The 14693-nt window shown below is 40.4% G+C and overlaps 1 protein-coding gene and 1 long non-coding RNA gene across 4 annotated transcripts in view; one reads left to right on the top strand and one right to left on the bottom strand.

Moving 5' to 3' along the window:
* Positions 1-14693, bottom strand: part of LOC144043440 (uncharacterized) — a 90508-nt gene that overhangs the window by 24285 nt on the left and 51530 nt on the right. The window lies entirely within an intron of this gene.
* Positions 3158-14693, top strand: part of LOC144044398 (collagen alpha-3(VI) chain-like) — a 33595-nt gene continuing 22059 nt past the window's right edge. For 2 of the 3 annotated variants that reach the window (XM_077558782.1, XM_077558784.1), the window contains exons 1-7: positions 6656-6810; positions 8415-8438; positions 12637-12795; positions 12888-13007; positions 13110-13274; positions 13347-13487; positions 14446-14604. In XM_077558782.1, coding sequence (XP_077414908.1) covers positions 6756-6810; positions 8415-8438; positions 12637-12795; positions 12888-13007; positions 13110-13274; positions 13347-13487; positions 14446-14604 — 823 coding nt within the window. In that variant the 5' untranslated portion in view covers positions 6656-6755. Of the gene's footprint in view, positions 3202-6655; positions 6811-8414; positions 8439-12636; positions 12796-12887; positions 13008-13109; positions 13275-13346; positions 13488-14445; positions 14605-14693 lie in introns of those variants that run through there. The other variant, XM_077558783.1, reaches the window with a different exon arrangement.

The following is a 14693-nucleotide window of genomic DNA, read 5'->3' on the forward strand; positions in this document are numbered from 1 at the left end:
TTTTTTGAAACGGGTAGAGGAAACCCTTCCGCATGTCTGATGAAAGTTTCAAGTCTGTCTGTTGTGCCTAATGACTATTTTTGGCCCCTAGAGGGCAGCGATGACTCTCTTTTGACAAGATCGGGTGGGCGTCAGTAGAGGCGGAGCTAGAGCGTCGAGCAGGAGATGAGAATGGAAGACAAAGGAAAAATGGCGGCCGGTCGCGAGGAGCTCACACCCGAGACGTTTTTTTCAAAGACCAAAAGCATCGCTGAAAAAGCACATTGTTGACGATGATCGGCATAGATGATGAAGATGAGGGTGACTTCGTGGTTGGAAAGCATTGACGCGGCAGTAGAAGACGTTAGATGGAGCTAGATGGAGGAGGGAACGGGCAATGGCGAGCGTTTGCAAGCAGCTCTACACTTACAAGACGAAAGGCATCGACCAACGCTAAAATAGTGCATTGATGACGACGGTGATTATCCTCGATGATGATGAAGGTGAATCCGAGCTTGACGGCGAAATTGGAACCGCTGACGCGGCGGCTATTACGGTGTCGTAACGCGGAGCGCAACCGAGCACGCACAGGCGGACGTTCGATCGGACGACGGAGAGTGCCCCGAGTCCAATGCATATTCATCGGAGGAAGTGTGTACAGTCTGCTACTTGCTTTTTATTCCCCGGAAAAAAAGGCCGTCAAGAAAGTGCAACGTTTGCACGCAAAACGGACCAATGTGAAAGTGAAAGTAAACTGTGTGCGAGTCCTGGCGTCTCCTTGTACGCAGGAGAGCGTTACAAAAAGAAAAACTGTATTTGAAACATCCACATAATTGTAAATAGTACCACAGTTGCACACATTAGTAAATAGTTTGCGAAATTGTTTTGTCAAATTGTTACACTGTTGAATGGAAATAAACGCATTTTGCAATCAAAAAACACTTTTTCATTGTTGGTGAAAGCGTTTTACAGAAGTAAAGCACTATTTAGGTGTTTGTGGCATCATTCATGGACAAAAAGAAGTGTACAATTCACTAGAGTGCATGAAATAACATCGTTTCACAAAAAGCTCTTTTTCTCCGTTTTTTGTTTCAAAAGAGAGAATTTCGGTGAAAGTAACCATTTTTTATTGTTGATTACTGAAGAACGGAATAAGGTAGAAACAAACTTTTTTTTTCTGATGAAAGCTGAGAGTCCAATCTTTCATTTGGTAGTATGTGTGTTTCCATAGTCCAAACACAACATTTTCTGTGGACTTTGAAAGATCACTCTAAATGCTTAAATCGGCTGGCAGTGGGGACAACCCGTTTCTGAAAACGTCTGGCAGTGAAAGAGTTAATTAAAGGCCTGAATTATTTGTAATGATGAGTTGTAGGTCTAATTCATATTTAACACTAACAGTAACTGTGTAATACTAATGTAATTTTTTTTTTTAAAAAGCAGTATTTACCACCCTCTTTGCATGTTGCACGTAGCATGTAGGCATTGTTGGGTGTAAAATGTTCACTGATATTCTAGTCAAGTGAAAGTGCAAGGTTTTGAGGTTGACTTGACCTAAATTGACAAAAAAACAAAAAACAAATTGTTGCTACACTTAAGATTCATGCTACTGAACCATTTTTTATGTATTTTATTTATATATTATGTATATATAAGCGCACATGCACTATGAGAGAGTTTCATCCTGACAAAGACATGTTCATATGTACTGCAAAATCAAAGTGTTAATTATAACAATATTTAACAATACTTTTTTTAGTTTTTATATTATGTGCCCTTTATCCAGAATGTTTTTTTTTCTTGTTTAAATAATATTGAAATGAGAATTGTTAAGCAGAACTTGTCAGTATTTAGGACTAGGGATGTTCATACCATTTTTTTTAGACCGATACCAAGTGCCGATAACATTAGTACTTATGATGCATAAAATTTTCACAAAAAAAAAAACAATGGCAGAACATTTTAAAAAATACCTATATATCCCAATTACAGCAAATTTCCTTAAAATTGCTTGAAATTATTTATTTGTTTTCAAATTGCTCATAAAAGTGATTTTGCATAGAGCACACCACAATAAAATGAATTTTCAAAAAATTGATCAATAAAATGAAACCCAATCAAAATATGTGGTTGTCCAACTTCCTGCGGAGCGCTCCAGCTTTAACGGTAGAAGGGCGGTCGACTGAAGATGACATCAATGTTGCTCAGGTCGTAGGTAACAACTAATCCCAGCGCAGCTTCAGAAAACAAGTGAGCTATGATCGTTGCCTGAGCCGTGAGCACCAGTGATGTCATCTTCAGTACAAGGTAGTTTAGTTTAGTTAACTAAAACTAACGAAAAAACTCAAACAAAAATTCCAAAAACAATTTAGTTAACAAAATAAAATAAAAACAAAAATGCTTTTTAGATAACGAAAACTAACTGAAACTACATTTTATGTTTACAAAACTAACTAAAACTAACTACATAATTAGTAAAAATGTCCTTCGTTTTAGTCTTTGGTAATTAATTTAATACATGAGCCTTTGGGGATGATTTTAAATGTGATTTTAATTAGATTTATTTGGATATCAATCGGAATAAGGACGTTTGAAAATGTGTCACACAAACGTGACGTCATCTAGCTGCAGCCAATAGAGACGTTGCTCCCATGGTGTTTTTTAAATATTGCGCACAGGTAAAACACTTCTTTTTTTCTTTTTTTTTTACTAAAACTCATACTGAAACTAACCCAAAACTAAACTAAAACTAAGCATTTATGAAATAACTAAAACTAATAAAAACAGAACTACCTTGAAAATGAATTAAAACTAACTACATTTAAAAACCAAAACTCAAAATTAAATCAAAAATAACTCAAATGAAAAATTCCAAAACTACAATAACCCTGCTTCAGTCGACAGCGAGTGGCAAAATGGCCGCCCCCTGAGGTGGATAAAAATGGCTGGATTTTGCTTCATAACTCATATTCCATAAAACCAATTTTGTCATGTCTGGGAAGATCTGGCTTTGGTTGAGGGCCCTAAGTGGGTTCCCGCCCTTCTGCGGGTTGACCTATCGGGGCCCTCAGCCACTTGTGCCTGGCCCCAGGTGTGGATAGTTACCCAATTAGTGTGGGTGTATTTAGTTCCCATTTGTGGGTCATCAGACAACATTCCTACCAATTAAAATCAACGGGCGTGCCTACTTCTTTCTTTTGATGTCTATGCGTCTAATTAAGGGTGCGTCCTTGTTACATTTCTTAATCAAAGGCCTGAATTATTTGTAATGAGTTGTAGGTCTAATTCATATTTAACACGAACAGTAACTTTGTGTAATACTGATGTAAAAAAAATTTTTTAAAAAGCAGTATTTACCACCCTCTTTGCATGTTGCACGTAGCATGTAGGCATTGTTGGGTGTAAAATGTTCACTGATATTCGAGTCAAGTGAAAGTGCAAGGTTTTGAGGTTGACTTGACCTAAATTGACAAAAAAACAAAAAACAAATTGTTGCTACACTTCAAAGATTCATGCTACTATTCCTTTGAAAGGGGAACCATTTTTTATGTCTTTTATTTATATATTATGTATATATAAGCACACATGCACGCACACACTATGCAATTTTAATTATGGGTACGTAGTTCAGACATGAACTATGAGAGAGTTTCATCCTGACAAAGACATGTTCATATGTACTGCAAAATCAAAGCTTTTATTTCTACAGAATATTCCGGGTACAAGCGAGTTCCCAGACAATGGTGGCAGCCTCTTGCAAGTGCCCCGATTACAGACACTTACAACCTTCTTATACTATCTTGAAGGGCGGTACCACAAAGCCCCCACCAAACAGCCCACCTGGAGTTCACCAGACATGAGATAAGACTTTAAAAACATAATTGATTACAGACACTTCAACCACAGACAATGGCCCATTGTTGTGGAAATAGATGAGGTCCCAGTCATGACGATAAGACTTTAAAAACATCATTGATTACAGACACTTGTCAGAAATTGCGATAACACTCACAAAGCTTTACTGAAGAAATAAGGAAAATTAAAACAGTTATGACTAAATCTGGGCAGAAGACCCTCTTCAATGGCCACAAAGCAAAAAAGACATTCCAATAAATATTCAACACTATTGCTCATTTCAAGACGAACTTAGCCACCAAGATACGATAGGATACGATATACTTTTATTTTCCCCGTGGGGAACTTTTTCCTGGACTCCGTCCAGCTGCAGTTTACAGTAAAGAGAAACAACAGAATAGAAATAGATAAAATTAAAATTAAATAAATAAGAAGTGCAGCAATAAGTAGAAGACTTCCCAGAAGTCTTCACAGAAGTGTACAAGTGTAGAGAAGTACATACATGAGAACTCCACACACCCATATATATATATATATATATATATATATATATATACATACACATGAGTATGTACAGCATGGCTGCATATATTACACACACACACAACATTGCACCATATATCTTATTGCACTGGGTTAATGTCGGTTGTTAAGCAGTTTGATGGATGTCGGCAGGAATGAAAACCCGGGAGAGACAGCTCCAATTTGCAGTGGTTGAGGTCCCCTAAGATGAAAACCGGGGCCTCCGGGCACCGCCGCAGTTGTTGTTAAACGCAGTCGGAGATGAAGGCGGCGGCGCTGGCGCCGTTCCCGCCGGGCGGAACGTACACGGCGCAGAGGAAAATGTTTCCAAACTCCCTCGGCAGGTAACCCGGCCTCAGACTCAGGCAGAGAAGCTCCACGTCGGGGGTGCAGGTGATCTGCCGCACCGCGTAATTCCGACACCAGTTGTCGTTAATGTAAATACAGACGCCCCCACCTCTGCTTTTACCCGACGCCTCAGTCCTGTCGGCGCGAATGAGTGAGAATCCCTCGATCTCACACAAAGAGTCTGGGATGTCGCTGTGGAGCCATGTCTCCGTGAACACCATGGCGCAGGCGTCCCGGTGCTCGCGGCAGGCTGAGGTGAGGCTCCTCAGCTCATCCAGCTTGCTCTTTAAGGACCTCACGTTGCCAAGCAGCAAGGACGGCAGCGCTGGTCTGCATCCTCTCCTCCGGACCCTTTGGCGTGCTCCACCTCGCTGTCCTCTCCTCCGGCGGCATTTCCCCGTGTCTGCTCGCCGAATCTCCTCCGGCAGGTCGGGGGGTGGTATGTCGCTTGTTGAGCGGAGGGCCCAGAGCGCGTCTCTGAGGTAGGACAACAAAGCCATGTCGTTCCTTTGTTCTTTTGTTTACACACGCAATGAGTAGATTAGGCTCCGTTCGGAGCCCCGACGTGTGCTGTGACTCGTGGACAGATTGAGCAAGTGGCTCATAATTTAAAAAAGTTAAAAATTAAAAGTTAAATAAGGAAAAGGTTAGAAGAACTGCAGCTTTCCATGGAGTTTTTACCTTGCCTATGTTCATTAAACTCAACTGTTGCGATACCATAATGATGAATACTAAATATTTCTTTTTTTATGTATATGAATTCAAAACACTTGATATTACATATCAATTTGGAATTAAAGTACAGAACCTCTAGGTACCAGTTTAAATATACACATTGTGTTGTTTTTTTAGCTTGTACCTATAGTACGCACCATAGTTTTTAATGAAATTTGTAACAAACGACACGTGAGAACATTATGGTATGTACATACAGTACAAGGAATACTCCACATGAACACATATCTCATTTTAACAAACCTCACAAGCCAGATTGATAATTATGATTCACTCAAGGGAGTTCTTCACATTATCAATCTGGAACTTCACTCGGCAGATCCGTTCGTGAAAGGAGGGACATTCGGTACAATACTTTCAGCTGATTGGACGATGCGGTATCTTGTGCACGTTTGTTTTAGCCAATCACGGCAACGAATGAAAATGTCGTCTTCGGTCTCGTCTTAGGAAAAGAAAAAAAAAAAGCACGAACATCTTTACCAGCTAAAAATGTACGAAGCTCCTCTCGCTGTTCAACAACAGGGAAACGGTGAGTAAGTCACGATCAAGTTATTCCAATAAAAGTAGTTTTTTTGCAGCGTGGAGACGTTTTTTTGAGTGATAAAAGTGCTGCGAGTAGCGCGCTAATTAGCATTAGCGAGTCAGACTGGAGTAGATCATTACGATTCCTTGAACATCTACTGTATCAATTGAAGCAAAAATCTAATCATTTTGAATCAAAAATCGTTCTCAATCGAAAATCCATTCTGAAACGAATCAAACATCCAAAAATCCGAATCGAGTGGGCCAAAGTCTGATGTTTTATTGCAGTCTGTAGGGTGACTTTACATTTTTTTTTGCAGGAAAACATGCTGCATTTGGGTTTTTTGTTAGTAAACAAAAACCTTTATTTGAAAACCAACCAGGCAAGCGTCACAAATGAGAATGTGTTCTCAGTTGTCATAGCAAGACTATTAAAGGCTAATTAATAGTTACAGGACACGTTGTTACAACTGATAAAACTAATTTTGTCGTGTCTGGGAAGATCTGGCTTTGGTTGAGGGCCCTAAGTGGGTTCCCGCCCTTCCGCGGGTTCCGCGGGCCCTTCAGGGCCCTCAGCCAATTGTGCCTGGCCCCAGGTGTAACTAGTTACCCAATTAGTGTGGGTGTATTTAGTTCCCATCTGTGGGTCATCAGACAACATTACTACCAATTAAAATCAACGGGCGTGCCTACTGAGATGTTAACAAATTCGTATAAAACAAAGCAGCGGCAAACACAAAGTCATTTATGAAAGTGTATTCCTTGTGAGACGTTGAGAGAGGCTACATTCAGTGATGGATCAGTTTGTTTGGTACTTCTTTCTTTTGATGTCTACGGGTCTGATTAAGGGTGAGTCCTTGTTACATTTCTTATTTAAAGGCCTGAATTATTTGTAATGAGTTGTAGGTCGAATTCATATTTAACACTAACATAAACTTTGTGTAATACTGATGTAAAAAAAGAAAAGCAGTATTTACCACCCTCTTTGCATGTTGCACGTAGCATGTAGGCATTGTTGGGTGTAAAACGTTCACTGATATTCTAGTCAAGTGAAAGTGCAAGGTTTTGAGGTTGACTTGACCTAAATTGACAACAAACAAAAAACAAGCTGTTGCTACACTTTAAAGATTCATGCTACTATTCCTTTAAAAGGGGAACCATTTTTTATCTCTTTTATTTATATATTATGTATATATAAGCACACATGCATGCACTTGCACGCACGCACTAAGCAATTTTAATTAACTATGAGAGAGTTTCATCCTGACAACGACATGTTCATATGTACTGCAAAATCAAGTGTTAATTATGTCAATATTTAACAATACTTAATTTTTATATTATGTGCCCTTTATCCAGAATGTTTTTTTTGTTCTTGTTTAAATAATATTGAAATGAGAATTGTTAAGGAGAACGTGTCAGTATTTAGGACTAGGGATGTTCATACCACTTTTTTTTTGACCGATACCAAGTGCCGACAACATTAGTACTTATGATGCATAAAATTTCCACAAAAAAAAACAATGGCAGATCATTTTAAAAAATACCTATATATCACAATTACAGCAAATTTCCTTAAAATTGCTTGAAATTATTTATTTATTTTCAAATTGCTCATGAAAGTCATTTTGCATAGAGCACACAATAAAATGAATTTTCAAAAAATAGATCAATAAAATATAACCCAATCAAAATATGTGGTTGTCCAACTTCATTTTAAGGAATGCAGTGCATTTAATACAATAGTGTTTCAAGTAATTTAGTAATATCTACCATGTTAAAAATTCCTCAAGCTGTTTAGTGTGATGCTAAGCAGCATGGTCACGGTGACGAAACGAAATGGTAAATTTCAATAAAAACGTTGATAATGCAAGCCAAAATGTCAAAGGGAAGTTAAGCCCGCATTCATGCCACCATGCAGGCAGACTTCAAAGTAAAATCCACCAAGGCTATTTGCATAGGTGTCAATGTATTATTTGGTCATCTTATTTTGAAGTTTGCCTTAGTGTAGGCGGCATGTGTTTGCGGCTTCCCTGACATGTCTGAATGACGGCGCTGTGCCAGCCCAGCTCGCACACATACACACACCGAGACGGAATATAATCGTTAACATACATATTCATCTTTTTGTTTTTGGAAGCAAGTCTTTTCAAGTCATAGGGCTCAAGTCCATGTGAAGTCACGAGTCATTGTTGGTAAAGTCAAAGTCGGGTTGCAAGTCTTTTAAAATTTTGTCAAGTCAAGTCTCAAGTCGTCAAATTCATGACTCAAGTCCAAGTCACATGACTCGAGTCCACATCTCTGCAATGAACTAGTTATTGCTGCAGTCGCTCCTAATTGGGGGAAAAAAAACATGAATAATGCTGCCTATTAATGGTTGTGATCTGATTTTTTGGGTCATCCAGTAAAAAAACATAAGATAAATTAATACTTTTCTCTTTCATTTTTTCCAGCGCAAGTCACCACAGATGCACCAGGTAACATCCACTGCCACATCAATGTAATCTATGCATTTACAGCGTCACTGAGAATCTGAAGATTATTTCAGTGTATTTCAAGTATTTATGTTTCAGAAAATGAAAACTATCTAAAGTCAAGACAAAATTTGGGGAAATTAGGAAAATGTATTTTAATGCAAAGTCAAAACTGTGAAAAGTATATTAACTTCTACACTGAATACTTCAATAATTAGTTGCTTTATTTTATTTCAATTATCATTGCTTGGTAAACTCATAAACCTACAACATACTGCACACGTTGTATACCAGTATTCAACTCAGACTTTCAAGGTTTCAGAGTTATTCAGAGTTATGTAACAAATGTTAAGCTCTGCTATAATAAAATAATTCATAAAGTAAATACCTCCCTCACCTGTACTTCACACATTATACACCATAACCGTCGGGAAGATGTAACCACCCAAATATATTCAAACAATATTTACAAAAAGCCAAGTTAATCAGTAATAATATGTCCCCTCACCCCCAACTTATCTTTTTATTTAGTAAATCTGTCAGCCCAGTCTAATGGATCAGGTAACCTCCCACACCTGCACTTCACACATTGTACACCAGAACAATCCCATAGCCACAGTTGTTTGAACTTTTTTTTAATTTTCAATAAATGCCTAAGTCCCCAGGTAATAATAATCATGAATAAAAATGGAATAAATAACATGTTTTTTCTCTTTTATTTACTTTTTAGCTGCCGTCAAGTCTAGGAGTGTGATGATATATCGATATCGCGATAAATCGATAATCTATCGGGATACTTTGTTTGAACAAAGCATCCCGATAGATTATCGATATGCCTACGCAAGTATCGCGATATTTGTAGTTAATATACAGCCACTATAACGGCTGCATTGTTCATTACTTATTGAGCAATTACTTGGCAGGCCACTAGGGGGAGCGCCTCATAAGAGTGGCGGGGAAATGTATGCAAGTCTTCAGGCGAAGAAGACTCATGAGCTTTTATTTGAGTAACATTTATTATCTGTCCAGCAACTGACTCAGTTTAGCATACGTAACATTTAAAAAATGTATATATGGTTCAACTTTTTGAAGCAGAACATTTCTGAGGAATATTAATATTGATTTAATTAAATTTAATATTCAAGTAATTTTATTTATTTAATTTTGCAATGTTACACAAAAAAACAATTCACTATGTAACTGACTGACATGTTGCATGACAATAGTGTTTAACTCTTTGACTGCCAGACGTTTTCAGAAAAGGGATGCCGTGGGTGCCAGCCGATTTAAGCCTTTTGACTGATCATTCAAGGTCCACAGAAAATTTGGTGTTTGGACTATGGAATCACACAAACTACTGAAATCACACAAATAAAATATTGGACTCTCATCTTTCATCAAAAAAAAAGGTTGTTTCTACCTTATTCCGTTTTTCAGTAATCAACAATAGAAAATGGTTAGTTTCACCCAAATGCTCTATTTTGAAACAAAATACGGAGAAATCAAGCTTTTTGTGAAACGATATTATTTCATGCACTCTAGTGAATTTGACACCTTTTTTTTTTCATGAATGATGCCACAAACACCTAAACAGTGCTTTACTTCTGTAAAACACTACCACCAACAATGAAAAAGTGTTTTTTGATAACAAAATATGTTTATTTCCATTCAACAGTGTAACAATTTGACAAAACAATTTCGCAAACTATTTACAAATGTGGGCAACCGTGGTACTATTTACAATTGTGTGGATGTTTCAAATACAGTTTTTCTTTTTGTAACACTCCCCTGCGTGCAAGGTGACGCAGCAGGATTTGCACAACAGATTAGTTTCACTGCGATGGCCCCTTAGCGTGCAGACGCTACACTTTCTTGCTGGCTTTTTTTTCCGGGGAATAGCAAGTATATACTGCAGTGTGTGTTCTGTACTCTCAGATCATGATACGGTGGTGTTACGTCTGGCTTCATCATGTCCTTCTGTTCCTATACCGGGTGGTAAGAGATGTTCTGATCCATCGTATCCACTCCATTCATGGTGGTATCGTAGTCCAGAACCAGTGTCTTCTCCGTGATCAGATGGTACCCACTCCTCCGATGAATATGCATTGGACTCGTCGTCCGATTGAACGTCCGCCTGAGCGTGTGCTCCGCGTTTTCCGGCGTTAGCATCGCTAGCCGATGAGGCTTTATGACATGATCATAGCCGCCGTGTCAACGCTTCCAACTTCGGCGTCAACCTCGGAGTCACCATCATCATCATCGTCGTCATCAATGTGCTCTTTAGCATTGGTCGATGCTTTTTGTCTTTGAAAAAAATGCTCAAGCGTGAGCTGCTTCCAACCGGTCGCCATTATGGCTTCCTCAACCATTGTCCTCTCAACACTCTAGCTCCGCCTCACGTCTTCTACTGACGCATACCCAATCTTGTCCAAAGAGAGTCATCGCTGCCATCTAGGGGCCAAAAATATGCATTAAACTAACTAGATCTGCTTGATACTTTCAGCACAGCTGGCCAAGGCTTTCCTCCACCCGTTTCCCCACCAAAAAAAAAAAAAAAACTTGGTGAACGTCTTTTAACGTCTTTGGCGCTCCTCCGTAGGATTTTACTAAAGGTTATTTAACGTTTTTGGCAGTCAAAGAGTTAAGAAAGACACAAATTTGTTCACAGAAAGTGGACTCTGTTAAGAAGACATTTGTATTTGTTTAAAAAAAAAATACACTTAAGTATTCACTGTGAAGAAGACACCAGTTTTAATATTTAGTTTCTCTGATGGTACAAAAATAAACAATTTTGTCATTGAAAAAACATAAATTTATGTCTTGAGTAGTTTAACTCTTTGACTGCCAGACGTTTTCAGAAACGGGATGTCGCCAGTGCCAGCCGATTTAAGCATTTTGACTGATCTTTCAAGGTCCACAGAAAATGTTGTTTGGACTATGGAAACACACATACTACCAAATGAAAGATTGAACTCTCATCTTTCTACCTTATTCCGTTCTTCAGTAATCAACAATAGAAAATGGTTAGTTTCACCGAAATGCTCTGTTTTGAAACAAAAAGCGGAGAAAAAGAGCTTTCTTTGAAACGATGTTATTTCATGCACTCTAGTGAATTGTACACTTCTTTTTGTCCATGAATGATGCCACAAACACCTAAATAGTGCTTTACTTCTGTAAAACGCTTTCACCAACAATGAAAAAGTGTTTTTTGATTGCAAAATACGTTTATTTCCATTCAACAGTGTAACAATTTGACAAAACAATTTCGCAAACTATTTACAAATGTGTGCAACTGTGGTACTATTTAGAATTATGTGGATGTTTCAAATACGGTTTTTCTTTTTGTAACACGCCCCTGCGTGCAAGGAGAGGGAGCAGGATTTGCACAACAGAGTCGTTTCACTGCGATTGTCCCTTTCGACGTTACACTTTCTTGACGGCCTTTTTTTCCGGGGAATAGCAAGTAGCAGACTGTACCCATTCCAACGATGAATATGCATTGGACTCGGGGTACTCTTCGTCGTCCGATTGAACGTCCGCCTGTGCAGAAGTGCTCGGTTGTGCTCCGCGTTTTCCGGTGTTAGCATCGCTAGCCGGTAAACCTTTATGACGTCGTCATAGCCGCCGCGTCAACGCTTCCAACTTCGGCGTCAACCTCGGAGTCACCATCATCATCATCGATGATGATCATCGTCATCATCGATGTGCTCTTTAGCGTTGGTCGATGCCTTTCGTCTTTGAAAAAAATTCCCAAGTGTGAGCTGCTTGCAACCGGTCGCCATTGTTCGCTTCCTCAGCCATCTAGCTCCACCTCACGTCTTCTACTGCCGCGTCAATGCTTCCAACCTCCTCCTCCCAGATTGGCTGATGACGAGTAACGCATACGTCAAGAGAATTCATTCCCCATTTAGTCGTCTTGTGAGCTTCACTTGGCTTTTTAGCTCTCCTTCCTCTACACGTCTTTTCTGTCTCTATGTTGACGATGATCCCCGCGTTGCAGCTCCTCCACCCGTCACAAGGTTGCAAGGTCCAATAGCACCGATATTATGCTCAACACATACGGAGACGTGCCAATATTCTCCTCCAATGAATGGCATGGGCCAAAAATGTCCCATAACAGAATTTCACAACTTACTTGGAGCAACCAATTCCGCATCGGTAAACGTGAGCGCTTGTGTGTTGCATGTGCGGGCGTGCTCAGAAGAGGAAAATGTCACATGTGACACGACGACTGCCGCAGACCTGGTGTTCCTGGTGGATGACTCAGGGAGCATCGGCCTCAGCAACTTCCAACTGATCCTAATCTTCCTGGAGAACCTGGTGCAGGGCTTCATGGTGGACATCAACCAAATACGCGTCGGTGAGCTCACTTGCTCGCTCGCTTGTGCCTTTAACGTCATAGCCGGCGTTGTCCATGTGACGTGCGTGTGACGATGAACTGCATGTTCCTAGGCTTGGTGCAGTTCAGCAGCCAGCCAAGGCTGGAGTTTAACCTGACCACTCACATGACCAGAGAGGCCGTTGTGGACGCCATCAGGAACCTAACGTTCGTAGGCGGAGGCACAGACATAGGTATGTGCCAGCTACACTAACGTAGCATCACATGCTAGCAATTTCTTAGCTGTCAAGATGATTGTAAGGTGTCCTTGATAAACCCTTGTGACCTCCACACAGCTTCGGCGCTGACCTTTGTCCTGGAGAACAGCTTCACAGCAGAATTTGGATCCAGAGCCAATGTTCCCAAGGTTCTCATCCTAATCACAGACGGGCAATCGAGCACCAACGTGAGTGCACCTGCGCAGGCCCTGAGAGACGCCGGGATCCAAGTATTCGCAGTCGGTACGTTTCTGCGGTTGACGGGCGAAGAGGTTTCCCGCTAGGTGCCGTTGATTTTTGTTTCTTATTGGACAGGTGTGGGTAATGCAAACGAGGACGAGCTGAGGGAGATTGCATCACCGCCCCCCGAAACGCACGTCTTTAACGTGGTCGACTTCGACGCGATAAGCGGCATTGAGGGCTCTCTCATCACGAGCATCTGTGAGGAGATACCAGGTGGGAGTCCAGACAAATAGATGCAGCCTTGAGCGCTAAGTAGTACTGTATGTTGATGCCGTCGCCATATTGGATGTGGCAATGGGTGAAAATGGGATGCCTCATTCATTCATTTCATTACATTTTATGCTTGTAAACGGAGCAATCGTTTTACACTCAAAAACAGATAAATTCTTGAGAAAACAATTGCTGACTAAAATACATGTCTACGTATTCAACGTTCTACACAGCTTTTCTCATGATAAATGTTAAATTTGCACTATTTAAGTCAAGTTTTTGAAGGCAAGTATGAAACATCACAGTAATGTTAAAGGGTAACTCAACCATATGCATTTCTTGACAATAATGTCATATGTGACCTCACTCGTCTAAACATGACATTCTGATTAATATTACATTTGTGGAATATGAGTTATGAAGTAAAATCCATCTGTTTTTATCCATCTCAGGGGGCGGCCATTTTGCCACTTGCTGTCGACTGACGATCACAGTTACTCAGGGCTCAGGCAACGACCAATCACAGCTCACCTGTTTTCTGAAGCTGAGCTGTGAATGGTTACCTGAGATTTGAGCATCTGTGATGTCATTTTCACTCGACAGAAAGTGGTAAAATGGCCGCCTTCTGAGATTGATGAAAACTCCTAGATTTTGCTGCTTAACTCATATTCCACAAATGCAATACTAACCAGAATACCGTATTTAGATTTGTGGGCATGGAACATAATTCAACATATTATTGTCGAGAATTTTTCAGGGAGGAGTTGCTCGTCCCTTGCACCAGTGTACAAACATATGTGCACTATGGGGTAGATGCCACGGACTTCCGACTTCCGGGTTTTACACATCAGCGCCGTTTCCGGCCACTGCTGGCCGCGTTCCAACACTCTACTGTCTGGAGCAACCAATTCCGCATCGGTAAACGTGAGCGCTTGTGTGTTGCATGTGCGGGCGTGCTCAGAAGAGGAAAATGTCACATGTGACACGACGACTGCCGCAGACCTGGTGTTCCTGGTGGATGGCTCAGGGAGCATCGGCCCCAACAACTTCCAACTGATCCTAATCTTCCTGGAGAACCTGGTGCAGGGCTTCATGGTGGACATCAACCAAATACGCGTCGGTGAGCTCACTTGCTCGCTCGCTTGTGCCTTTAACGTCATAGCCGGCGTTGTCCATGTGACGTGCGTGTGACGATGAACTGCATGTTCC

This window comes from Vanacampus margaritifer, chromosome 2 (genome assembly GCF_051991255.1).
Source record: "Vanacampus margaritifer isolate UIUO_Vmar chromosome 2, RoL_Vmar_1.0, whole genome shotgun sequence".
NCBI lineage: Eukaryota > Metazoa > Chordata > Actinopteri > Syngnathiformes > Syngnathidae > Vanacampus > Vanacampus margaritifer.